Source organism: Oncorhynchus gorbuscha, linkage group LG09 (genome assembly GCF_021184085.1).
Source record: "Oncorhynchus gorbuscha isolate QuinsamMale2020 ecotype Even-year linkage group LG09, OgorEven_v1.0, whole genome shotgun sequence".
Lineage (NCBI taxonomy): Eukaryota > Metazoa > Chordata > Actinopteri > Salmoniformes > Salmonidae > Oncorhynchus > Oncorhynchus gorbuscha.
In genome coordinates, this window is record NC_060181.1 from 19,585,302 (window position 1) to 19,612,456 (window position 27,155).

At 43.2% G+C, this 27,155-nt stretch overlaps 1 protein-coding gene across 1 annotated transcript in view; it reads left to right on the forward strand.

Moving 5' to 3' along the window:
* The window catches only part of LOC124042723 (calcitonin gene-related peptide type 1 receptor-like), a 105,678-nt gene that overhangs the window by 48,373 nt on the left and 30,150 nt on the right, over positions 1-27,155 (forward strand). Inside the window, exons 3-8 of the mRNA XM_046360823.1 lie at positions 5,786-5,945; positions 8,568-8,675; positions 9,942-10,045; positions 11,104-11,323; positions 21,195-21,305; positions 22,616-22,728. Of these exons, the coding sequence (XP_046216779.1) occupies positions 5,786-5,945; positions 8,568-8,675; positions 9,942-10,045; positions 11,104-11,323; positions 21,195-21,305; positions 22,616-22,728 (816 nt within the window). The remainder of the gene's footprint in view (positions 1-5,785; positions 5,946-8,567; positions 8,676-9,941; positions 10,046-11,103; positions 11,324-21,194; positions 21,306-22,615; positions 22,729-27,155) is intronic.

Here is a 27,155-nt window from a genome sequence, read left to right on the forward strand (position 1 = left end):
CGACCAGGATCGTAGTACTTCCCTGGGACGGGGGAAGGTCGGTAAGAAAATCCACCGATAAATGTGTCCACAGCCGTTGTGGAATGGGGAGGGGTTGTAATTTCCCTCTAGGTAGGTGCCGAGGAGCCTTGCTCTGAGCACACACTGAGCAGGAGGAGACATGAAATCTCACGTCTTTAGCCAGTGTGGGCCACCAGTATTTCCCTCTCAGACTCTGCACTGTCCTCTTGATACCAGGATGACCCGAGGAGGGAAGAGTATGAGCCCACCTAATCAGCTTGTCCCGGACCACCCTCGGCACGTACTTGGTCCCTACTGGACAGTTAGGAGGAGTCGGCTCTGACCGTGAGGCCCTCTCTATTTCAGCATCTACCTCCCATACCACCGGTGCCACAAGACATGACGGTGGAATGATGAGAGTTGGCTCTACTGACCGTTCCTCTGTATCATAGAGGCGAGCCAGTGCGTCAGCTTTGGTGTTTTGGGAGCCTGGCCGATATGTGAGGGTAAACTGGAACCTAGTAAAAAAACATGGCCCATCTAGCCTGACGTGGATTTAGTCTCTTAGCTTCCCGGATGTACTCAAGATTACGATGGTCAGTTCAGATGAGAAAAGGGTATTTAGCCCCCTCAAGCCAATGTCTCCACACCTTCAGAGCCTTGACTACAGCTAACAACTCCCGGTCCCCCACATCATAGTTTCGCTCCGCTGGGCTGAGTTTGCTCGAAAAGAAAGCACAGGGGCGGAGTTTGGATGGCACGCCCGAGCGTTGGGACAGCACGGCTCCAACCCCAGCCTCGGACGCATCCACCTCCACTATGAACGCTAAAGAGGGATCCGGATGTGCCAACACGGGCGCATTGGTGAACAGCTCCTTCAGACGACTGAAAGCCCTGCCCGCCTCTGCTGACCAGCGCAAGCTGGTCCTTCTGTAGCTCAGTTGGTAGAGCATGGCGCTTGTAACGCCAGGGTAGTGGGTTCGATCCCCGGGACCACCCATACGTAGAATGTATGCACGCATGACTGTAAGTGGCTTTGGATAAAAGCGTCTGCTAAATGGCATATATATTATTATCCTCCCTTCAGCAGTGAGGTGATGGGAGCAGCCACCTGACCAAAACCCCGGATAAACCTCCGATAGTAATTGGCAAACCGTAAAAACCGCTGCACTTCTTTCACCGTGGTCGGAGTCGGCCAATTACGCACGGCTGTAACGCGATCATCCTCCATTACCACCCCGGAGGTGGAAATACAATACCCCAGGAAGGAAACGGACTGTTTGAAAAACTCACATTTCTCCGCCTTGCAATATAGGTCATGCTCCAGTAGTCGCCCAAGTACCTTACGCACCAGAGACACATGCTCCGCGCGTGTGGCAGAATAGATCAAGATGTCATCAATGTACACTACCACTCCCTGACCGAGCAGGTCTCGGAGAATCTCATCTACGAAGGATTTGAAAATGGCTGGAGCATTCTTCAAACCGTATGGCATGACGCGGTACTCATAATGACCAGAAGTAGTACTAAATGCGGTTTTCCACTCATCTCCTCCCCGGATACGTACCAGATTATACGCGCTCCTCAGGTCCAGTTTTGTGAAGAATTGAGCCCCGTGAAATGATTCCATTGCCGTAGCGATGAGAGGTAGTGGGTAACTAAACCCCACTGTAATGGAATTTAGACCTCTATAATCAATACCCGGACGCAGACCTCCATCCTTCTTCTTCACAAAAAAGAAGCTTGAGGAAACGGGTGATATGGAGGGCTGAATGTACCCCTGTCCCAGCGATTCGGAAACATATGTTTCCATCGCAACTGTCTCCTCCTGGGACAATGGATAAACGTGACTCCTAGGAAGTGCAGCGTTTTCCAGAAGGTTTATCGCGCAGTCCTCTCGATGATGAAGTGGTAATTTGGTCGCCCTCCCTTTACTGAAGGCGATAGCCAAATCGGCATATTCAGAGGGAATGCGCACGGTGGAAACTTGGTCTGGACTCTCCACCGTAGTCGCACCAACGGCAACTCCTATACACCTACCTGTACACTCCTCTGACCACCCCTTAAGAGCCCCCTGTCGCCAGAAAATCACCGGGCTGTGTTGAGCTAACCAGGGAACCCCCAACACCACTGGAAACGCAGGTGAATCTATAAGGAACAGGCTAATCTGCTCCTTATGATCACCCTGCGTTACCATGTCCAGCGGCACCGTAGCCTCCCTAATTACTCCTGACCCTAATGGTCGGCTATCTAAGGAGTGCACAGGGAAAGGTTGATCTAACGACACCAGGGGAATCCCTAGCCTTAATGCAAGCCCACGATCCATAAAATTCCCAGCTGCACCTGAATCGACTAGCGCTTTATGCTGTAGAGAGGGGGAAAACCCAGGGAAAGAAATCAATACAAACACATGACCGACAGGAAGCTCTGAATGAGTTTGGTGCTTACTCACCTGGGGTGATCGAGCAGTGTTCTGCCTGTCCTCCCGACTCCTAGAAGAGTTCCTCCAGCACCGGTCGGACGTGTGCCCTCGTCGACCACAACTGGTGCAGGAGGACACTCCTCCTCCGGTCCCCCTCGAAGCCGTACCTCCTAATTCCATAGGGATAGGATCAGGGGGGCTGGGGATTGGAGACGACAGGACCTGATCCGAACGCCCGCGAGCAGCCAGCAGGTTGTCGAGACGGATAGCCAGATCGATAAGTCCATCCAGTGAATATGTGGTGTCCCGACATGCCAGCTCCCTGCGGACGTCCTCCCTGAGACTACATCTAAAATGATCAATCAAGGTCCTGTCGTTCCATCCTGCTTCTGCTGCCAACGTCCTAAACTCTAGGGCAAAATCCTGTACGCTCCTCGTCTCCTGACGCAGGTGAAACAGCCGTTCACCCGCCGCCCGACCCTCGGGTGGATGGTCAAAAACAGCTCAGAATCGGCGGGTGAACTCTGGGTAATTATCCTTAGCCCGAGTCCGGACCATTCCACACAGCGTTGACCCACTCGAGGGCTCACCCCTGTCAAGCAGGAGACGAGGGCGAGCACGCTCTCCTCTCCAGAGGGAGCAGGACGCACGGTAGCCAGGTATAATTCCAGTTGAAGGAGGAAACCCTGGCACCCAGCCGCCGATCCGTCAAACTCCCGTGGGAGTGTCAGCCGAAGAGCCCCAGAGCCAGATGTGGTCGCAGAAACAGGAGGTGCTGGAGAAGGGGTTGCTAGAGATGAGGTGGGGAGGCCACTTCTCTCCCATCGATCCATTCTCTCCATCATTTGGTCCATAGCAGAACCAATCCGGTGAATCACGCTGGTATGATGTAGGACCCTCTCCTCCATCGATGGGAGAGGAGACGCTGCTGCTCCTGCTGATTCCATGGGTGGTGCGGGATTCTGTCACGACTAGTCAAGGTGGGTGGAATCAGGCGCAGAGAGCAAATAATGAATAGAGGTTTATTCTCCGTTGAACAACAATAAACATGGACAACCCAAAATACAAACAGGGTGAAAAATATCCAAAACAGGAAATAACAGACAAACCGGAGAAATAAAACACGAAAACACCGACAGCCGAAACGAAATGACAAAAGCAAACAATCCCGCACAAAACAAGGGCGGGACAACCTACATTATATACAGATACTAATTAACTAACACACAGGTGAAAACAATCAGACAAAACCAACAGATAACCGAAAAGGGATCGGTAGTGGCTAATAGGACGGTGACGACGACCGCCGAGCACAGCCCGAACGGGCAGGAGAGCCAACCTCGGTGGAAGTCGTGACAGGTAAAGCATGTAGAGGTAAAGTAGGTAAAGCATGTAGAGGTAAAGTAGGTAAAGCATGTACCTTTGTACCTTTGTACTGATAATAATACCTTTGTACTGATGATAATACCTTTGTACTGATGATAATACCTTTGTACTGATGATAATACCTTTGTACTGATAATAATACCTTTGTACTGATAATAATACCTTTGTACTGATAATAATACCTTTGTCCATTTGGTCTTCTATTTATCAGTGTCGATGTGAAATGAAATGTTCACCTGATGATAAGTTGGCTGCTGATAGGTGTTTATACCATGTAGTTAAATTACATTTGTCTGCCTGGCTGAGTGTAAAAGGTAAATCGAATTCATGCTGATCTCTTTAATCCGGCTGATGTTCATGCACTTGTCTTTGCGTCCAGTGAAGCTTTACTCTAAGCTTCTGAAGTAACTATTATTTCAGCAAGATGCGTGGAGGAAAGGATAGAGGAAGGACATTTGTGTACAGGTGAGGTTTACTCACTGTCTGGACCTTTAAAGCTGACATTGGTGGTGGCCTGGTGGTCGTATGTATGACGTCATTTACTTCAACGTTTGGAGTGACATCATATGTACGGCTGCTAAACTGCTACATGGGACATCGTCAATATTCCGAAAACTCTCTCAGACGAAAAAAAAAATCTCCCCTTCCTTTTATGTTTGTGTCTGTAGCTCAGTATGCTTTGAATTGTCAGGTAACTGATGTACTATTCCCTGGAGAAGGAAAATAACTCTTCAAAAGTTCAACGGGAAGAGATGAAAGTAATTAAAAAAGAGAGAAAGAAGGGAGGAGGTTAGGGCGGGTGGGAGGTGTTTGCGAGCAAATCTCTTCAAGCTATTGTGTTAACATTTATGTATAATTAATTAAAGTGTGGAAGCAGAAAGAGAACAAGAGAATAAGAGAGAGAGCGAGAGAGAGAAATGACAAGCCCCAACGCTTGAGTGGCTTAATTCTCTGTAGAAATATTAGGAGAGATGAGTCACACTCACGACGACACATTGGACACAGATGCTATTTGAATCTTGATTTCCTTCTCGTCTTTGTGCAGTGAAGTGTTATCTACATCAGCATTGGAGACGAGACGAGCTCCCATGGTTTTTAACAACAAAAAAATCCAAACCACACAATAGGAGAACAGACAGGATCAGAGAGACGCTCTTGTCCTCTACATATAAAAAATCTATCCCTTTTTCTTAATTATTTTGTGAGTTCTCAAATGCATTTTACTGTGTGGAGGAATACATGAATGAGTCAACCACGGTTTGACAAAACTATCGATAGAGAATTTGTAGGTTCTTGTATGCTAGTCATCTGTCACCATGTCAACGCACGTTTCAAGTACAGCATTGGGACACTCACAGAATGATACTCTATTCTTCTATTGCTATAAGGATGAATTAAAAAATACATACATTTTTCCTTTATTTAACTAGGCAAGTCAGTTAAGAACAAATTCTTATTTTCAATGACAGCCTAGGAACAGTGGGTTAACTACCTTGTTCAGGGGCAGAACAACAGATTTTTACCTTGTCAGCACAGGGATTTAATCTTGCAACCTTTCAGTTACTAGTCCAACGCGCTAACCAGTAGGCTACCTGCCTCTAACCACTAGGCTACCTGCCTCTAACCACTAGGCTACCTGCCTCTAACCACTAGGCTACCTACCTCTAACCACTAGGCTACCTGCCGTCCCAAGTTCATGTGGGACTATACTGTCAATAAATCGCTCTCACAATTCCAATAGTATGCCATAGAAAGAGAACAACTCATTCTAGGACTCATTCTAGATCATTACACATTGACTGCTGAAGAACAAGCATGCCAATATTGTCACAACACAATACAAATTGATTCAGCGCAGGGCAATTAGTTTCAGGGCAGCACAGACTAGGTGCAACATACACATACATCACTATCCAGTCACTTAGATGTTAAATAGCTCTATTGTGGTAAGATGAAGTTGTTGCTGTGTCTTTGCAGAGTGGAACTGTTGCCGGGGAGTCCAGCTCTGAGCCTGCTGGCCCAGACACATCTCTCAGGCCTGTCCTGGCCATAATAGAGGACGAGAGGCAGACCATGACCGAGGGTCAATACAAATGTCTTGAGCTGTTCAGCCGAGACCAGCAGCACAACATCACAGGTGAAGCACAAATCACTCATTTAAAAGTACAAAAATGGATGTACCAATCCCAGATTGCCCCTTTAATCTAATCACACTACTTACTGGGAGTTAATCTGATTAATGGAGCTCTTTGAGAAAGCACTAGTGTTGATGCTATGACCTTTGTTGCGTAAGTAAATCTTAGTGGATGGATGTGTAATCAGTGCTCCCTTGATGCTATAGGTAATAGAAATGCTGGTACTATCTTTTGGTATTTGTTTCATTAGACCATTGCTGACATAGTCCCAAAATGTTTTGCTTGTCACCAATCAAGTTTTCAAGATAGTATATAACTTTCAAAATACAGAAATAATCTTGTATGATATATTTTGCATTATATAATATAAAACACAGCATCATATGATGTAAAATGCGCCATATGGAGATAATTTCTGTATTTTGAAAGTTACACATCTTGAAAACTTGTTTGCTGACAAGATGGGAATGTGTCGACAATGGACTAATGAAAAAATACCAAAAGATAGTTTTGGGGTGGAGTGTTATATGCCTATAAAATACTTAAATGCAGTGTTATATGCCTATAAAATACTTTAATGCAGTGATATATGGCTATAAAATAATTAAATTCAGTGATAAGTGAAATATGAAATACTATGAAATACTATGAAATACTTAAATGCAGTGATATAAGCCTATTACATTCTTAAATGCAGTGATATATGCCTATAAAATACTTAAATGCCGTGATATATGCTTATAAAATACTTAAATGCAGTGATAAATGCCTATAAAATAATTAAATGCTGTGATATAGGCCTATAAATGACTTAAATGCAGTGATAAAGGCCTATAAAACTACCATAGCTAAATGGTTGGAGCATCTCTGCTTTTATGGAAAGTGCTAAAGGCACCGAGCATCTGCTAAATGTTTCAAATGGACAGTACCAGTCAAAATTTTGGACACGCCTACTCATTCAAGGGTTTTTCTTTATTTCTAAAAATGTTCACATTGAGGAATAATAATAAAGACATCAAAACTATGAAATAACACATATGGAATCATGTAGTAACCAAAAAGGTGTTAAATCAAAATATATTTTAGATTCTTCAAAGTAGCCACCCTTTGCATTGATGACAGCTTGCACACTCTTGGTATTATCTCAACCAGCTTCATGATGTAGTCACCTGGAATGTATTTCAATTAACAGGTGTGCCTTGTTAAAAGTTGATTTGTGGAATTCTTTCCTTCTTAATGCATTTGAGCCAATCAGTTGTGTTGTGGCAAGGTAGGGGTGGTATACAGAAAATAGCCCTATTTGATAAAATACCAAGTCCATATTATGGCAAGAACAGCTCAAATAAGCAAAGAGAAACGACAGTTCATCATTACTTTAAGACATGAAGGTCAGTCAATATGGAGAATGTCAAGAACTTTGAAAGTTTCTTCAAGTGCAGTCAAACAAACTATCAAGCGCTATGATGAAACTTGCTCTCATGAGGACTGCCACAGCAAAGGAAGACCCAGAGCTACCTCTGCTGCAGAGGATAAGTTGATTAGAGTTAACAGCCTCAGAAATTGCAGGCCAAATAAATACTTCACAGAGTTCAAGTAACAGACACATCTCAACATCAACTGTTCAGAGGAGACTGTGTGAATCAGGCCTTCGTGGTCAAATTGCTGCAAAGAAACCACTACTAAAGGACACTAATAAGAAGAAGAGACTTGCTTGGGCCAAGAAACACGAGCAATGGACATTAGACTGGTGGAAATCTGTCCTTTGGTCTGATGAGTCCAAATTGAAGATTTTTGGTTCCAACCACCGTGTCTTTGTGAGACACAGAGTAGGTGAACAGATGATCTCTGCATGTGCGGTTCCCACCGTGAATCATGGAGGAGGAGGTGTGATGGTGGGGGGTGCTTTGCTGGTGACACAGTCAGTGAATTATTTAGAATTCAAGGCACACTTAACCAGCATGGCTAACACAGCATTCTGCAGTGATACGCCATCCCATCTGGTTTGCGCTTAGTGGGACTGTCATTTGTTTTTCAACAGGACAATGACCCAAAACACACCTCCAGGCTGTGTAAGGGCTATTTGACCAAGAAGGAGAGTGATGGAATGCTGCATCAGATGACCTGGCCTCTACAACCACTCGACCTCATCCCAATTGAGATGGTTTGGGATGAGTTGGACTGCAGAAGGATAGGAAAAGCAGTCAACAAGTTCTTAGCATATGTGGGAACTCCTTCAAGACTGTTGGAAAAGCATTCCAGGTGAAGCTGGTTGATAGAATGCCAAGAGTGTGTAAAGCTGTCATTAAGGCAAAGGGTGGCTACTTTGAAGAATATAAAATATAAAATGTATTTTGATTTGTTTAACACTTTTTTGGTTACTACATGATTCCACAGGTGTTATTTCATAGTTTTGATGTCTTCACTGTTATTCTACAATGTAGAAAATCTTACAAATTAAGAAAAACCCTTGAATGAGTAGGTGTGTCCAAACTTTTGACTGGTACTGTAAATAATAGGGTTAGACATGAATCGTTAACACATGGTTCAGCAATATGGAGGTAGCCTGAAGTGTTACTAATGAACAGTTAGCTAAAGATATTAAAAAGTCATTCTCCCTGATGCAGGTGTGTTCTGTAGTCGTATGTGGGATGGCTTGTTATGTTGGGACGAGACTCCGGTGGGGACCTACGCCACACAGAACTGCCCAGACTACCCCGGCCCGGACACCACTGGTAAGACCGCACACTGATAAATAATCCAATTTCTGCAGAAGGAATTGGCCAGGCCACAGGTAGATTATAGAGATCATTTTAACCAATAGTCTCTATAGGAATGACAATGTAGCATCTTACACTCAAGTTCTGATCTAGGATCAGTTTTGCTTGAATACGATTCTATGGACAAGGGGGAACTGGTCCTAGATCTGTATCAAACATCAATCTAAGATCAGGTCCTCCCTGTCCATGTACTCTTATGGAATGTGATCTAAAAGGCAAAACTGATCCTAGATCAGCACTCCTACTCTGAGATGCCTTTTGAATACAGGTACTTTACTGACCAATCTGACCAGTGACACAATGACTGCAATGAGAGTTGGACTAACGAGTGTAGAGTATATAGATTGTTAATCACTATTGATGCAACAGTTTATCTAATTATTTCACTCTTCTTTTGTTTGGTTGAAGCAAGCTGTCTTGTACAGCTCAGCTGGGTTTTATGTACCGAACCGTTGATTAGCTGCTGGGCGAGGACAGGCTGCTGGGTTAGCGTGCTTACAGACAGGGAACATCGTGATCTCAGTCATTATCCAACAGGAGATACAACTCACGCTTTAGTGATTAGAGCAGGGAAGAGCTTCCCCAAGTCTGGTAAATTAAAGTGTTATGTGATGCCCATAACTTATATCTTAAGTGGTTTTCTAGCTTTGGTGGTGAATTAGTTGAATGACAAGGAGCTGGCTCTCAGTGTTATGGAATGCAGTGATGCTCAATTGAGTAATGAGGACAAACAGAATAACACTTAAAGGGGCAATCTGCTGTACAAATAACAACATTTATATGACATCAAAATGAGAGAGAGAAAACTACCGACAGGGCACAAACTGGTTGAATCAACGTTGTTTCCATGTCACGTAAAAAAAAAACTGATAGGATTTTTTTTAAATCATCAATGTAAAGGCATTTCATATTTTTTTTCATCCAGCTTCTAACCTAATGACATAGTGAAATGTTTTGATATTTTCACGTTGAATTCACGTTAGTTGACAACTCAACCAAATTCAAAACTAGTTGTTGAACTGACATCTGTGCCCTGTGGGTAACTATTGCCTCTACAGTTGATATTACAGTCCAGTCAGTGTAGCTATAGCAGCGGCTTCATATGACAATGATGGATTCAGGGATGGATTGATGATGGATTCAGCACCTGCCAAATCACCATTACTCATCGCTGAAATTATATCGCTAACAATTACCATGAATTGTTTCTTTTTTTTGCAGGAAAAGTGTCAAAATATTGTGATGAATCTGGTAATTGGGTCCAAAGTCCTTTCATTAATAAGACCTGGTCCAAATGTATGACGTTCTCCAAGGAAAAGTTAAAGGTAATTGGAGATTGATTCGTTCTCAGTTGATTAATGGACAAAAGAGTACAGGTCTGTCTGGGACAGGCAATGTATCCAAAATGGCACCATATTCCCTATAAAGTCCACTACTTTGGACCAGAACCCTATGGGCCCTGGTCTAAAGTATTGCATTTTTTAGTGAATAGGGTGCCATTAGGAGCGCACCCTGTCTGTGCAGACAGGACCCCAGCAGCTCTAGTCAGACTATTCTTAATCCTTATTCTGTTTCTGTTGTCGGTCTGTTGTGTTTCCTGGTTATTATTCCATTGATATGTTTAAAACCATAACTAGAGCCAGGAGGTTTTCCTAGTCTGGGCTCTTGATCAGGAACTCTGGCCTACCCATTCTGTATGTTGCTGACGTGTTTTCTACATGTTTATAGACCGTTTTTTACTTCTATTAGTTATTGATCTGTCTTTATATAATAACTGTTACTGTTCCCTGTTGACAAGTAGAAATCCTCACGCTGTATTCCCTCTATCTGTGTTTCGGTAATCACTGTTCCCTGTTGACAAGTAGAAATCCTCACGCTGTATTCTATCTATCTGTGTCTTGGTAATCACTGTTCCCTGTTGACAAGTAGAAATCCTCACGCTGTATTCTATCTATCTGTGTCTTGGTAATCACTGTTCCCTGTTGACAAGTAGAAATCCTCACGCTGTATTCTATCTATCTGTGTCTTGGTAATCACTGTTCCCTGTTGACAAGTAGAAATCCTCACGCTGTATTCTATCTATCTGTGTCTTGGTAATCACTGTTCCCTGTTGACAAGTAGAAATCCTCACGCTGTATTCTATCTATCTGTGTCTTGGTAATCACTGTTCCCTGTTGACAAGTAGAAATCCTCACGCTGTATTCCCTCTATCTGTGTCTTGGTAATCACTGTTCCAAAGGGAGACAAGTAGAAATCCTTACGCTGTATTCTATCTATCTGTGTCTTGGTAATCACTGTTCCCGGTTGACAAGTAGAAATCCTCATGCTGTATTGTGTTTGTTTCTTTATGATTTCTGTCCCGTTACATGTGGTTCTTCCCCAGAAGGTGACTCCCCATGGTCTGCTAGAGCCAGGGTCTGTGGAGCCCACTGTGGAGACTCCAGACAGCCAGAAGGTGACTCCTCATGGTCTGCTAGAGCCCACTGTGGAGACTCCAGTCAGCCCCAGGGTCAGTCAGGAGGAGGAGGAGAGGAAGAAGATCATCGACGGTCAATACAAATGCTTTGAGAAGATGAACAGAGATCAGCCGTATAACAAATCAGGTAGTGATGATGTGCGCGACTCTAATTCTGCTTTCACATAGGATTTATGGGATTTTGCCTGTAAAAAAATGGGCATTTTCGCCTGCGTATGCTTTTTATACCTCCAGTGCACATTCCTTTTATACCTCCAGTGCACATGCCTTTTAAACCTCCAGTGCACATGCCTTTTAAACCTCCAGTGCACATGCCTTTTAAACCTCCAGTTCACATGCCTTTTAAACCTCCAGTGCACATGGCTTTTAAACCTCCAGTGCACATGCCTTTTAAACCTCCAGTTCACATGCCTTTTAAACCTCCAGTGCACATGCCTTTTAAACCTCCAGTGCACATGCCTTTTAAACCTCCAGTGCACATGCCTTTTAAACCTCCAGTGCACATGCCACCTCCAGTGCCATGCCTTTTATACCTCCAGTGCACATGCCTTTTATACCTCCAGTGCACATGCCTTTTAAACCTCCAGTGCACATGCCTTTTAAACCTCCAGTTCACATGCCTTTTAAACCTCCAGTGCACATGCCTTTTAAACCTCCAGTGCACATGCCTTTTATACCTCCAGTGCACATGCCTTTTATACCTCCAGTGCACATGCCTTTTATACCTCCAGTGCACATGCCTTTTAAACCTCCAGTGCACATGCCTTTTATACCTCCAGTGCACATTATTTTTATATCTCCAGTGCACATGCCTTTTATACCTCCAGTGCACATGCCTTTTAAACCTCCAGTGCACATGCCTTTTATACCTCCAGTGCACATGCCTTTTAAACCTCCAGTGCACATGCCTTTTATACCTCCAGTGCACATGCCTTTTAAACCTCCAGTGCACATGCCTTTTATACCTCCAGTGCACATGCCTTTTAAACCTCCAGTGCACATGCCTTTTATACCTCCAGTGCACATGCCTTTTAAACCTCCAGTGCACATGCCTTTTATACCTCCAGTGCACATGCCTTTTAAACCTCCAGTGCACATGCCTTTTATACCTCCAGTGCACATGCCTTTTAAACCTCCAGTGCACATGCCTTTTAAACCTCCAGTGCACATGCCTTTTATACCTCCAGTGCACATTATTTTTATATCTCCAGTGCACATGCCTTTTATACCTCCAGTGCACATGCCTTTTAAACCTCCAGTGCACATGCCTTTTATACCTCCAGTGCACATGCCTTTTAAACCTCCAGTGCACATGGCTTTTATACCTCCAGTGCACATTCTTTTTATATCTCCAGTGCACATTCCTGTTAAACCTCCAGTAGACATGCCTTTTATACCTCCAGTGCACATGCCTTTTATACCTCCAGTGCACATTCCTTTTATATCTCCAGTGCACATTCCTGTTAAACCTCCAGTAGACATGCCTTTTATACCTCCAGTGCACATGCCTTTTAACCTCCAGTGCACATTCCTTTTAAACCTCCAGTGCACATGCCTTTTAAACCTCCAGTGCACATTCCTGTATACCTCCAGTGCACATTCCCTTTAAACCTCCAGTGCACATGCATTTTAAACCTCCAGTGCACATGCCTTTTATACCTCCAGTGCACTTGCATTTTAAACCTCCAGTTCACATGCCTTTTATACCTCCAGTGCACTTGCATTTTAAACCTCCAGTGCACATGCCTTTTATATCTCCAGTTCACATGCCTTTTATACCTCCAGTGCACTTGCATTTTAAACCTCCAGTGCACATGCCGGTGAGGAGTGGTAGTAGTGGTATACAGATGTGGGTGGGTGTCTATTTGAATAAATCCATTGGGAAAATACTCAGGTCATGAGAAACATTATAAGACTAATGGCATTTATTTTCAAAAGAATATAATGGCATATTTTGAGTTTAATTATGTTACTGATCTTTGCAGTCTATATGCTATGTGGCTGTGCCATGCACAGGAACTCTAGTTGTTTTGTTCATTAAACAGACCTAACACACTTAGGCTACGCTGTCAACACACATATTTTATAGTAGGCTAAGAATATAATGAAATATAACAGAATACTACTAATATTTTTACCATACAACTTGTTTCATGGCAACATGTGGAAACATTATCATATAAAAAAGTGATATTTTGAAACAGAGCCCAAGTCTATACTTTTTTCATCCATGTTTCATTTCTTTCCTACACTCACTCTGCTTTGTTAGGCAGCAGGCGGTAGGGTTTTACATTGAGAGTATCTTCATCGCGATACACATAGAAAATAATATAAATAAATAGATATTTTCAAAAGCACGTGAGTCTCATGTTCATATTTGACATCCTCTGTGCGCTTTTGCTATTGAGCAAAAATAATGACCTACACTTGATTTAGGCTACATTATTGCATGCTAAATATTACTCATATGTGCTAGATGACCAAGTGAAAGATGAGCTAGCTATACTACCTCCTCTTATTTTTCCCAGTCAGAGAATTAACTGAATATACAGACAGAGATTCAGTGAAACAAAATCACACTGATTGATTAAGACAAGTTGCAGGCTTTTTGCTTTTGAATAGACCTCGGCTACTAAACTATTGCGAGTGAAGAGCAAAATAATCTCCTTGTTAAACTACATAACATGCTGGCAACATGTTCTGATCCATCCTAATAAATGAGCCAACTAGACAAGATCATCATTAGCAGCACTCACCTCAACGTGGCTAACATTTCCACAGCCTAATTGTATTAGGGCACAAGTCGAGACCCATATGCAGACACAGGAGTCAGATGGTTGAGCTCTGATATTTATTATATACATTTACATTTAAGTCATTTAGCAGACGCTCTTATCCAGAGCGACTTACAAATTGGTGCATTCACCTTATGACATCCAGTGGAACAGCCACTTTACAATAGTGCATCTACATATTTTAAGGGGGGGGGGGGTGAGAAGGATTACTTTATCCTATCCTAGGTATTCCTTAAAGAGGTGGGGTTTCAGGTGTCTCCGGAAGGTGGTGATTGACTCCGCTGTCCTGGCGTCGTGAGGGAGTTTGTTCCACCATTGGGGAGCCAGAGCAGCGAACAGTTTTGACTGGGCTGAGCGGGAACTGTACTTCCTCAGTGGTAGGGAGGCGAGCAGGCCAGAGGTGGATGAACGCAGTGCCCTTATTTGGGTGTAGGGCCTGATCAGAGCCTGGAGGTACTGAGGTGCCGTTCCCCTCACAGCTCCGTAGGCAAGCACCATGGTCTTGTAGCGGATGCGAGCTTCAACTGGAAGCCAGTGGAGAGAGCGGAGGAGCGGGGTGACGTGAGAGAACTTGGGAAGGTTGAACACTAGACGGGCTGCGGCGTTCTGGATGAGTTGTAGGGGTTTAATGGCACAGGCAGGGAGCCCAGCCAACAGCGAGTTGCAGTAATCCAGACGGGAGATGACAAGTGCCTGGATTAGGACCTGCGCCGCTTCCTGTGTGAGGCAGGGTCGTACTCTGCGGATGTTGTAGAGCATGAACCTACAGGAACGGGCCACCGCCTTGATGTTAGTTGAGAACGACAGGGTGTTGTCCAGGATCACGCCAAGGTTCTTAGCGCTCTGGGAGGAGGATTATAACACAAGGGGTAGGCAAAAGTCAGGTCGGGTACAGGCAAGGGTTCAATAACCAGGTCAGAGTCCAAACAGTACAGGGTGTTAGACAGTTTCGAGGTCAGGACAGGAAGAATGGTCAGGCAGGCGGGTTCGGTGTCAGGACAGGCAAGGTTCACAACCAGGAGGACTAGGAAAAACAGAGACCGGGGAAAAAGGGAGCAAGGAGACAACCGCTAGTTGACTTGGCAAACAAGATGAACTGACACAGAGAGACAGAAAACACAGGGATAAATACACCGGGGATAGTGAGTGACACCTGGAGGGGGTGGAGACAAGCACAAGGACAGGTGAACCAGATCAGGGCGTGACAAATTGTAGCCTAACCAAAATCCAAACTGAGATTCATTGAAAAGAAAAATCGGACATTGATTGATTATTCAAGACCCCAGGCTTGTCTCAAAGCAGCACGAAATGGTGCTGAAATAGTTGACCACACGCGGGTAGGCTATTGCTTCAATCAAATGTAGGCTATTATAACAATATTGGATGACTTTCAGAGTTTCATTTAGCAAGAATTTGATGCTTTCAATTTCATTGGCATACTTTATTCCAGTATTTTCATAATTCAGTGATTTTTTTATTCCCACAGTAATTCGTTACGGATGTGTCCAGTTGTGGTTAAGAAAACCGTGCTTGTGGTGGGCTATGTGAAGAGATGGGTGAAGTGACATGGCTCGCAAAGTTTAGAACTGCCAGGAGGATAGTAGTAACGGGTGCTGCTTAGCAACTACCACGAGCTTAAGGACGTATTGCAGGCCTGGGCGGCCATATTAGAATGTATTTTTGCCATCGCGGGCCAGAATCATATTACAAGATTATACATCATGTGTATGGCTGTGTTGATAGATACAGTGAGGGAAAAAAGTATTTGATCCCTTGCTGATTTTGTACGTTTGCCCACTGACAAAGGCGTGATCAGTCTATCATTTTAATGGTAGGTTTATTTGAAGAGTGAGTGACAGAGACAGAACAACAAAATCCAGAAAAACGCATGTCAAAAATGTTATACATTTATTTGCATTTTAATGAGGGAAATAAGTATTTGACCCCTCTGCAAAACATGACTTAGTACTTGGTGGCAAAACCCTTGTTGGCATTCACAGAGGTCAGACGTTTCTTGTAGTTGGCCACCAGGTTTGCACACGTCTCAGGAGGGATTTTGTCCCACTCCTCTTTGCAGATCTTCTCCAAGTCATTAAGGTTTGGCAACTCGAACCTTCAGCTCCCTCCACAGATTTTCTATGGGATTAAGGTCTGGAGACTGGCTAGGCCACTCCAGGACCTTAATGTGCTTCTTCTTGAGCCACTCCTTTGTTGCCTTGACTGTGTGTTTTGGGTCATTGTCATGCTGGAATACCCATCCACGTCCCATTTTCAATGCCCTGGCTGAGGGAAGGAGGTTCTCACCCAAGATTTGACGGTACATGGCCCTGTCCATCATCCCTTTGATGCGGTGAAGTTGTCCTGTCCCCTGAAAAACACCTGAAACACCTGAAAAACACCCCCAAAGCATAATGTTTCCACCTCCATGTTTGACGGTGGGGATGCTGTTCTTGGGGTCATAGGCAGCATTCCTCCTCCAAACACGGCGAGGTGAGTTGATGCCAAAGAGCTCCATTTTGGTCTCATCTGACCACAACACCTTCACTCAGTTGTCCTCTGAATCATTCAGATGTTCATTGGCAAACTTCAGACGGGCATTTATATCTGCTTTCTTGAGCAGGGGGACCTTGCGGGAGCTGCAGGATTTCAGTCCTTCACGGCGTAGTGTGCTACCAATTGTTTTCTTGGTGACTATGGTCCTAGCTGCCTTAAGATCATTGACAAGATCCTCTTGTGTAGTTCTGGGCTGATTCCTCACCGTTCTCATGATCATTGCAACTCCACTAGGTGAGATCTTGCATGGAGCCCCAGGCCGAGGGAGATTGGCAGTTTTTTTGTTTCTTCCATTTGCGAATAATCGCACCAACTGTTGTCACCTTCTCACCAAGCTGCTTGGCGATGGTCTTGTAGCCCATTCCAGTCTTGCGTAGGTCTACAATCTTGGAGAGCTCTTTGGTCTTGGCCATGGTGGAGAGTTTGGAATCTGATTGATTGATTGCTTCTGTGGACAGGTGTCTTTTAAACAGGGAACAAGGTGAGATTAGGAGCACTCCCTTTAAGAGTGTGCTCCTAATCTCTACTCGTTACCTGTATAAAAGACACCTGGGAGCCAGAAATCTGTCTGATTGAGAGGGGGTCAAATACTTGTTTCCCTCATTAAAATGCAAATCAATTTATACCATTTGACTTGCGTTATTCTGTGTTTATTTTCTGTTATTCTGTCTCTCACTGTTCAAATAAACCTACCATTAAAATTATAGACTGATCAGTTTTTTGTCAGTGGGCAAATGTACAAAATCAGTAGGGGATCAAATACTTTTTTTCCTCACTGTATATCTACTGTAAATCATGTCCAGATATGCTAATTATTTGACTTTTTTAATGTGCACAGAAAAAAACCACATCCATGTTCTCCTTTTGGTAGGTTTTCTCATTATTAAACATACAATGAACTACATGGAGGGAAAAGTACACTGTGCATTCAGCACCACGGACAGAACTCTTGTTAACGGGTATGCACAAAAACACAAGAAAGAGAGAGAGCTCAACATTACAGTTAAACTACTCAATCAGTGTGAGGAGTGAAGTCTCTGATGGGCATTGACTAGAGCAGTGAAGTTAGGTATAGTTTCTGACGTCGCTATGAGCAGGATTGCTGAGATGTGAGAGTCAGTAAGAGATGATCTGTATCTTGACTTGTTATACTGTATTTCATCACTGAAAATGTCTGTTCACATGCATAGGTTGACCCAAACAGTAGAAACATCTTCTGAGCATGACTCCTAATCTTTGGAAAGTTTTGTTCATCGAGAGATGCATAGAACCTCGTCTGTGACATTGTTTTGAATAGTTCTCCAATCACTGCATCAGACTGAAGATCGATAAGCTCAATTTGCAGGTCAGTGGGAGTGTTATCCACATTGAAGGTGAAAGGAGAGGAAACAAACAGCATGTCATTTTCCAATGTCGTGGAAATATTCAGTCAATAATATTTCTCAAATACCGGAGCCTGTGAGTTCAAATAGACTTTTATTACAATATAATAAAAGCTGAGCTGGTTCATGAAAACAACTGCCTTTTCAACCTTGGCACACACTTCTTATACATTGTTCCTCCTTACGTCACAGACATAGTAACTCAATTTATGTTAATGATTCATCCCCTCTGGCATTTAGCCACCGTTATCTTTTTGCCTAATTTTTAGTTTGGTTTCATGTTAGGGCATGGAAACATTAGAGCCATAGCAATAGTTCAAAAATAAACAGACATGTCATCCTGCTAACTCCTCTGAAATGAACACACATGTTCTGGAAAATTCCCAAAATGTGTAACCATAGCAACAGTCAATATTAGGCCATATCACTGGCATATAAATAAACAGTCATATCCACTCCCCAGACAGGTGCATGCCTAATGGTGTCTAATGACCCAGAGCACATATAGAGTGCACTATTCTTGCTGGCTCCGCTGAAATGAGCACATGTGTTCTGGAAAATACCCAATACCATCACTTTGAAATCCTCAAAATGATGAGAAAACTCCACATATTTTCCTTTCATTTGCAAAAACTCAGCAATCTCTGACTTTTAAGCACCTTCCTCAAACTCAGCCATCTCACGTTTGTGTGGTAGGGGAGATCTGCATGACCCGACGATGTCTCTTCCAACAGTGAGACAAACTGCCTGTGGTTTAAAGATTTTGCTCTTATGAAGTGTACCACTTTACTGACTGTATCCACAACATGGCTCATTTTCAGGACACATTTACAGAGCACCTCCTGATGAATAATGCAATGCAGGAAAATCATTTTCTGATCTGGGTTTAGCTCAGCTACTTGATCTTGTATCCTTTTCAAAAGGCCAACGTTTTTTCCTGGGCACCCATCAGTGGTCACACTAGATAACTTTCAAAAGTCAGTCCCAGCTTTGACATACACTTATTAACCTCCTCCAATAAATCTTTCCCTGTGGTTGTGCTCTTCATTGACTGCACTGAAGCAAGCTCCTCCGTAATTTCAAAGTCTTGGATTATGTCTTGCACCCTGTCATGTGCATCACTGCTCTCATCCAGGGCCAAGGAGAAATAGGTGAAATCCTTTACCTTGTTTTTCAACTGTTGTTCCATATCCTCTGCGATGTCCTCGACATGATGTGTCACTGTTCGTCTTGACAGGGAAACATTTTCATACAGCTCTTTCTTGTCGGGGCAAAGTATTGCTGCAGAGTCAATTAGACATTCTTGAATTCGCACTCAGCGAATGGCTTGCTATGTTTAGCAATTTTGTGGGACAGTATATAGCTAGCTCTAGCATAGCTAGCTCTACATAGCTAGCTCTATTGCTTACTGAATGCAGTTTTGTGAAAAGTCCTTGCTGCTTTTGCAACTGAGAAAGCAACTCTTTCGATGCACTTGCACTCTGCTCAGAAGACATATTCCTCTATTTCTCTAACGTAAACTTACGTAAACTCGTACATCGCCCTGGTCTGTACAATTGCCCTTATTTTAGCGCCCCAAAAACGTAATACTTCCAGATCAACTGTAATGTCAATACCATTGTAAAGCACAATTTCTCCCCTTTCCAACAAAATCAATTACATGACTTAAACACTGCCCGTTATTGCATAATTCAAGCAGGCAATGAGCCCCGTCGGGTCTTTTTAAAAATGGCAGGTGGGAAGCGAAACTGTGTGATCGTGAGAAGGACAAATGTCGTGTGGGAAAATTGATTTTTTTCACTCGATTTGTCCAACTTATCACCTTATCGCCTCTAAAATGTAAATAAAACACTATAAAGAGTTGATATAATGTGTCATTACAAACCTATTTGAAGGTTTGTGTTGAATTTGAATCAAGTTTTTAGAACGGTGCTAAAGTGATCTTAGAAGTAAACAGCGGCTTTGAGAATGATGATCGCATACAATGATGACGTAAAAAATGACTAGGTTTCCCCCCTTACCTCATCACTGTCCATTTCTTGTTTTTAAACGATGAGAGAAGTGCTAAACCTGGTGGAGAGAGATTGTAAGACAGAAATTGTAGCTTTTTGCGTGCTGTACGTTACGACATGACAGGTCAAGATGTAACGGAGGGTCAGTTTTTTCAACTTTTCTCCAATGCTATAGAGCCATTACCATGTCGATCAACGCTGGAATAGAAACCTCGTTCACACCCCCGATTTTGAAGTCAACACAGTCGCTACAGTCCCATTAGTTTTCTTTGTAGCCTCGTTTGAATGTTGTGGTTACGCACATTTGTACAAAACGGGGTGAGTTTACGTTACATGCTTCGTCTGGAAGTGTCGGGACAAGTTGTAGTTTTTCAAGACAGCGATGCTCTCTTTGCACACTAAGCACACAGCTTTCCCTGATACTGCAATAAATAAATATTTCCATGTCCACTCTTGCTGAAACACCCTACATTCATTGTCTACTTTCCTTTCCTTTGAATTTTTTTTTTTTTGCAATTTCTAGATAGCTGCTATTTGTAACTGTGACGTGTCAGCCTGTCAGTCACGGTCTGTCCTTGTGCAGTTGTTATTTATACGTGCCTTCAAAATAAATGTCCCACAAGTGGTGGGAGTTAAATCATTATACAAAGGCGAGTGTTCATTGGTCTTTTAATTTGAATAACAAATAACTTTTTCAAAACTTTACTATCGCAAATTCTTTATGTGATCTCAGCATAATTCCGCGGGCCTTATTGAATCAGGACGTGGACTGCGTACGGCCCCCGGGCCGGTCTTTGCCCGGGCCTGGCGTAGTGCTTGCCAATGCCACCACAGCATTACGGCTTTGTAACCGGCAATATCTTTTATAAAGCAAAGTCTGCAAAAAGTTGACTGGATGCTGAAGTTGGCAGAAAAACGTATTGGTTTAAAAGGTGTATAATAATACAAACTCAGAGTTTGTGATTATTCCAGAATATAATTATAATAGAATATAATAGATTTCATAGCCACTTCAAGGTTACAGCACACAATCAGAAGAACCCACAAAGACACGTACGGTCACAAATCACAGAGCCAAACAATGTCACTGTGCAGAGTTACGAGTAACATGCTATTCCAGTAGACAGATGAGCGACGGGTGTGGCCAAATGGTTCATGTAGCCTACAGCTGGTTTCACTAAGCTAAGCTACGTAGTGTTTTCACAGTGAGTCTTCATTCGTGTGCTGTGTCTGGTTGTGTGTTGCTGGCGGTGCAGGGCTGTACTGTAACCGGACCTGGGATGGCTGGCTGTGCTGGGATGATACACCTGCTGGGACGGTCACCTGGCAGAACTGCCCCAACTATTTCCCTGACTTCGACTCCACAGGTAAGGCCTGGCTATAAGAGGCGTTTGTTTTTGTGTCCTGTTTGTCTCTATGTGTGTGTGTTTGTTTTCTATGCTATTTTTTACTATGTAAATTCTGCATTTCTTTACTTTCTGTAAACTACAAGCAATAATAAATAAAGTCAAAGTTCTGGACGGTTAGATGCTCCAATGCTGACTTGTTAACTCCTTGTGGAGCTTGGCTTGAATTTAAAATATGAATAGTATTTAAGGCCTAGTGCTTTATATACATTTTCACACTATGAGGTTGGTATAATATTGTGAAATTGTGAAAATTATGATAAAAGCCTTTTAGTTGATTGAAAAGATGGGATGGAGTTTTGGCCTGCCTGGTGACATCACCAGGGGGTAAATTAGTTATTAGACCAGTAAGAAAGAGAGTTCCAAACCTCTCTGCCAACAGCTGGTTTTCAGTTTCCACCTCCCCACTCAGACCACTCCCAGACAGTCCTAGCAACATTCTTGCTTGAGAAATTAAATAAAAAATAAGCTATTTTTGCCCATTTGAATGAAAAACAATAACAGTAAGGTACTTAATTGTTACCCATAAATGATTTGATATCAACGGCTGCAATTGGACCTTTAATTCATTATTCATGGTTTCAAGAGGTTGCAAAGCTTATGGACAGGTTGCACAGTTTAAGTGTTTATGTTTAAAGGTCCTTTGGGCACATAAAATGGTCCAACTCGCCTCTTTCTCAATTTTCAAACAGATATGGGGTGTGCATTTGGTGGTTCATCAATGTATCATCCTGGTCATGGGCGCCGCGACCGATGTAGCTAGTTCGTTTGGGCACACAACGTCCTTTGGGCACACAAAATGGTCCAACTCGCCTCTTTCTCAATTTTCAAACAGATATGGGTTGTGCATTTGGTGGTTCATCAATGTGTCATCCTGGTCATGGGCACCGCGACCGACGTAGCTAGCCACTTGTAGCTAGCCACTTGTAGCTAGCCACTTGTAGCTCCTTCAGTATTATGTGTTGACATCATTTCACAGGATTTGTTTTTGGACAGAAGCTGTAGAGATCTGTAAGACATGGCACTTCTGTAGCCAAATATCTCATTCATCATTGTATTTGTATTTATTTTTGCATTCAATTACCTGGTATGATGGTGCATTGATCAGTTATAAAGTTTAAAGCCGTTATTTTTGCATTTTTTTGTCCAAAGTCGACCTTTAAGTGTCATAGACTACCATAGACTACCATAGACTACTTTCAAGATGAGGAACCATCTAACATCAAGTTGTAAATTAGTGTGTCATTAGTCCTACTTTATTGTTTCATCAGAAAAAGCTACAAAGATCTGTAGCGAATCAGGACAGTGGTTCCGCCACCCAGACACCAATAGGACGTGGTCCAACTACACCCTGTGTAACTTCCACACTACAGGCAAGCTGAAGGTAAGGGTTGTCACAGAGTGATCCATCAATCCCATTTCTGCATGCTATTTTGAGCATACACTTGATCCCATTTTGCAATCACAATAAGGGGACATTTTCTCAAGGGGATAATACAGGTATATTCAATGCAGAGGAGACAAAGGTGGGAAAAATGTGTTAAATTAAGCTAAATATGATAAATATGGTACAGTAAATGTACCAAAGCTTACACTTGATGACATTTTACAATCGTGACATATGGAAGAGGTCATATAGAGAACAACTGGTCAAATTTAGCTGGCAAAGGTTTCTATTTCTGACCAGTGAGAAGTAGTAAAAGTCCTGACCCTAGCAATGGGAAACAGGCAGGGCTGGTTTCTTAAATCAATCAAATGTATCATTTATTTATAAAGCCCTTTATCAGCAGATGTCACAAAGTGCTATACAGAAGCGGGGCATCCTGAGGACACAAAGAATGCTATGACTATTTGTCTACGTCAGTAGTCACAAGCCTTTTATAAGTTAGGAGCCGAGATCTATCGCTCAGTTTGTTTTTAAACATGACTAGAAAAACATAAGCCTTTGCAACATTAACTAATTAAAAACAGTTATGTAGCAATGAGGTTTGTGCAGTAAGCTATAGGCCCAATACATTATCACTGCATATTGGCTATGCTTCAATTGCCCTGCCAATGTTCTTGTCAGACAATTTCTTAAATTATATTTTTAAAATGTAGGTCTATGATCAAGCTGATAATAGATCATTTGTTGTATTACTTGTGAGCCACAGCTGAGTGAGCATAATAATATATGTTTTTTTACTGGACTGATGGCCTGATCTGATGATCAGCCTGAGTGGAGGGAGGGAACAGAGGTGAGGCTAGCTCTCACCCGACTCACCGTCTCTCCGCTCTCCCTCCTCCATTTGCTGAGAAAAGGGGACACATTCTTCCTCATACTGATGGTGGAACTCAAGTCGCACTGCATTATCTCTTCCTCATGCACCAATTCCTGTTGTCACTCCTATGATTAGAGAAAGTGAATTATAAAAAAAACACAAGCAGCTAATAATAACAACGCAAGTTTATCGGAACACTTTGCTGTACTCAGTGGTGTAGTGTACTCAGTGGTGTAGTGTACTCAGTGCTGTAGTGTACCCAGTGGTGTAGTGTACTCAGTGGTGTAGTGTACTCAGTGGTGTAGTGTACCCAGTGGTGTAGTGTACTCAGTGGTGTAGTGTACCCAGTGGTGTAGTGTACTCAGTGGTGTAGTGTACTCAGTGGTGTAGTGTACCCAGTGGTGTAGTGTACTCAGTGGTGTAGTGTACCCAGTGGTGTAGTGTACTCAGTGGTGTAGTGTACTCAGTGGTGTAGTGTACTCAGTGGTTTAGTGTACTCAGTGGTGTAGTGTACCCAGTGGTTTAGTGTACCCAGTGGTGTAGTGTACCCAGTGGTTTAGTGTACCCAGTGGTGTAGTGTACTCAGTGGTGTAGTGTACTCAGTGGTGTAGTGTACTCAGTGGTGTTGTGTACCCAGTGGTGTAGTGTACCCAGTGGTGTAGTGTACTCAGTGGTGTAGTGTACTCAGTGGTGTAGTGTACCCAGTGGTGTAGTGTACTCAGTGGTGTAGTGTACCCAGTGGTGTAGTGTACTCAGTGGTGTAGTGTACTCAGTGGTGTAGTGTACCCAGTGGTTTAGTGTACTCAGTGGTGTAGTGTACTCAGTGGTGTAGTGTACCCAGTGGTGTAGTGTACTCAGTGGTGTAGTGTACTCAGTGGTGTAGTGTACTCAGTGGTTTAGTGTACTCAGTGGTGTAGTGTACCCAGTGGTTTAGTGTACCCAGTGGTGTAGTGTACCCAGTGGTTTAGTGTACCCAGTGGTGTAGTGTACTCAGTGGTGTAGTGTACTCAGTGGTGTAGTGTACTCAGTGGTGTAGTGTACCCAGTGTACCCAGTGGTGTAGTGTACTCAGTGGTGTAGTGTACAGTGGTGTAGTGTACTCAGTGGTGTAGTGTACTCAGTGGTGTAGTGTACTCAGTGGTGTAGTGTACCCAGTGGTGTAGTGTACAGTGGTGTAGTGTACCCAGTGGTGTAGTGTACTCAGTGGTGTAGTGTACCCAGTGGGTGTAGTGTACCCAGTGGTGTAGTGTACTCAGTGGTGTAGTGTACCCAGTGGTGTAGTGTACTCAGTGGTGTAGTGTACTCAGTGTAGTGTACTCAGTGGTGTAGTGTACCCAGTGGTTTAGTGTACTCAGTGGTGTAGTGTACCCAGTGGTTTAGTGTACCCAGTGGTGTAGTGTACCCAGTGGTTTAGTGTACCCAGTGGTGTAGTGTACCAGTGGTGTAGTGTACTCAGTGGTTTAGTGTACCCAGTGGTGTAGTGTACTCAGTGTACCCAGTGTTTAGTGTACTCAGTGGTGTAGTGTACTCAGTGGTGTAGTGTACCCTGAGTGGTGTAGTGGTGGTGTAGTGTACTCAGTGGTGTAGTGTACTCAGTGGTGTAGTGTACTCAGGGGTGTAGTGTACTCAGTGGTGTAGTGTACTGAGTGGTGTAGTGTACCCAGTGGTGTAGTGTACTCAGTGGTGTAGTGTACTCAGTGGTGTAGTGTACCCAGTGGTGTAGTGTACTCAGTGGTGTAGTGTACTCAGTGGTGTAGTGTACTCAGTGGTGTAGTGTACTCAGGGGTGTAGTGTACTCAGGGGTGTAGTGTACTCAGTGGTGTAGTGTACCCAGTGGTATAGTGTACTCAGGGGTGTAGTGTACTCAGTGGTGTAGTGTACTCAGGGGTGTAGTGTACTCAGTGGTGTGGCCCACCCAGAGATGGCCCACCCAGAGAAAGAAACTCGCCCTGTGTGAAAAATTCTACGAGATACAGTGACATACACTCTGGAGGATTTAAAATTATGAATCCCATATTGGTCTTTCACAGTCAGGCCAACCCAAGCTGTACTGTGCACACAATTGTATGTTCTAAGTCCATAACAATGCTTGAACCACATCAGGAGATGACATTTGAGGTCTGGGAACAATATAAGAAATGTAGATGTGTTTTGTGTGTAGTTACCCTTTAATTCAAGTGTGCAGACACCTAGCTCTGTTGTTTGGTTAGCTGTTTCTGTCACATGAGATGAAGATTTCAAAAGAAATGGCAACTGGATTGATGCATGATATCATTCTGATAGGTTGGGATAGGCTACTTTTAAGCTAGTTAACCTTTAATAGAGGTCGGTTTTTGGGAAAGCCTTTCCATCTACCAGAAGACGGTTAGGTATGTAACGGCGTTCTTCGTTTGTCGAAAGAGAGTCGGACCGAAATGCAGCGTGGTGGTTACTCATGTCTTTAATGAAACAAATGACGATTCATGAAATAACTAAATAAATACAAAAACAACAAACGGAACGTGAAACCTAATTACAGCCTATCTGGTGAACACTACACAGAGACAGGAACAATCACCCACGAAATACACAGTGAAACCCCGGCTACCTAAATACGGTTCCCAATCAGAGACAACAAGAATCACCTGACTCTGATTGAGAACCGCCTCAGGCAGCCAAGCCTATACTAGACACACCCTTAATCAACCACAATCCCAATGCCTACAACAACACAATAAACCCATGTCACACCCTGGCCTGAACAAATAATTATGGAAAACACAAAACACTATGACCAAGGCGTGACAAGGTATATCATTGGCATTGCTATATTTTCCCTGTTCCTGAATTATTTGACAGATGGATGTTTCATATTATGAGGCATGTCTTACCTTGCTTCAAAGTAGCCTATAGCCACAATCCCACCATGGAAACGTGGAGGCATTGTTTTTTATAAAGACTTACTCATAATATGCATTCTCCTGTTTTACTGGTTTTCAAATCAACTTTCTTTCATTGTCTAGCAGCCAAAGGTATTATCCTAGTCATATTAGCAACACATGATAGTAGTTGCATCTTTAAATCCCCCCTCTCTCTAAATGTCTAGCGGGTATTTCCATCTCTGACCATAAACCAGCTCTCATGTGCATTTTAGAATGGTGTTTTCCAGCAATTGCATTTTGGAAGATTCACATGTAGGCCTGCATTGCTGTGCCTAAAATGTGAAGAAATAATTGTTTATCAAATTGTAACCTGAACATTCTGATCTGTTCCATCTGTCTTATTAATTGATACGGCGTGTACTTCCACCACACTACTTTGATACATATCAGTGGGGATTAAGAAGTGAGTATACGTAATGCCCACTGAAAAATAAGTGGGTATGCGGTGTGTACCTGGGTATACCCTCCACTACACCACTGGCTATACTCATTCATTGCAGCTGCAGTGCTGGTTGTAGCGTGACTGAAAGTAGGGAGAACATGAATTATATGGCATATGAAAGTGTAGAACAAAGTGTTGACAGTGCTGAATAGCAACTTAAACATAAACTTACTCATAAAAACAGCAAC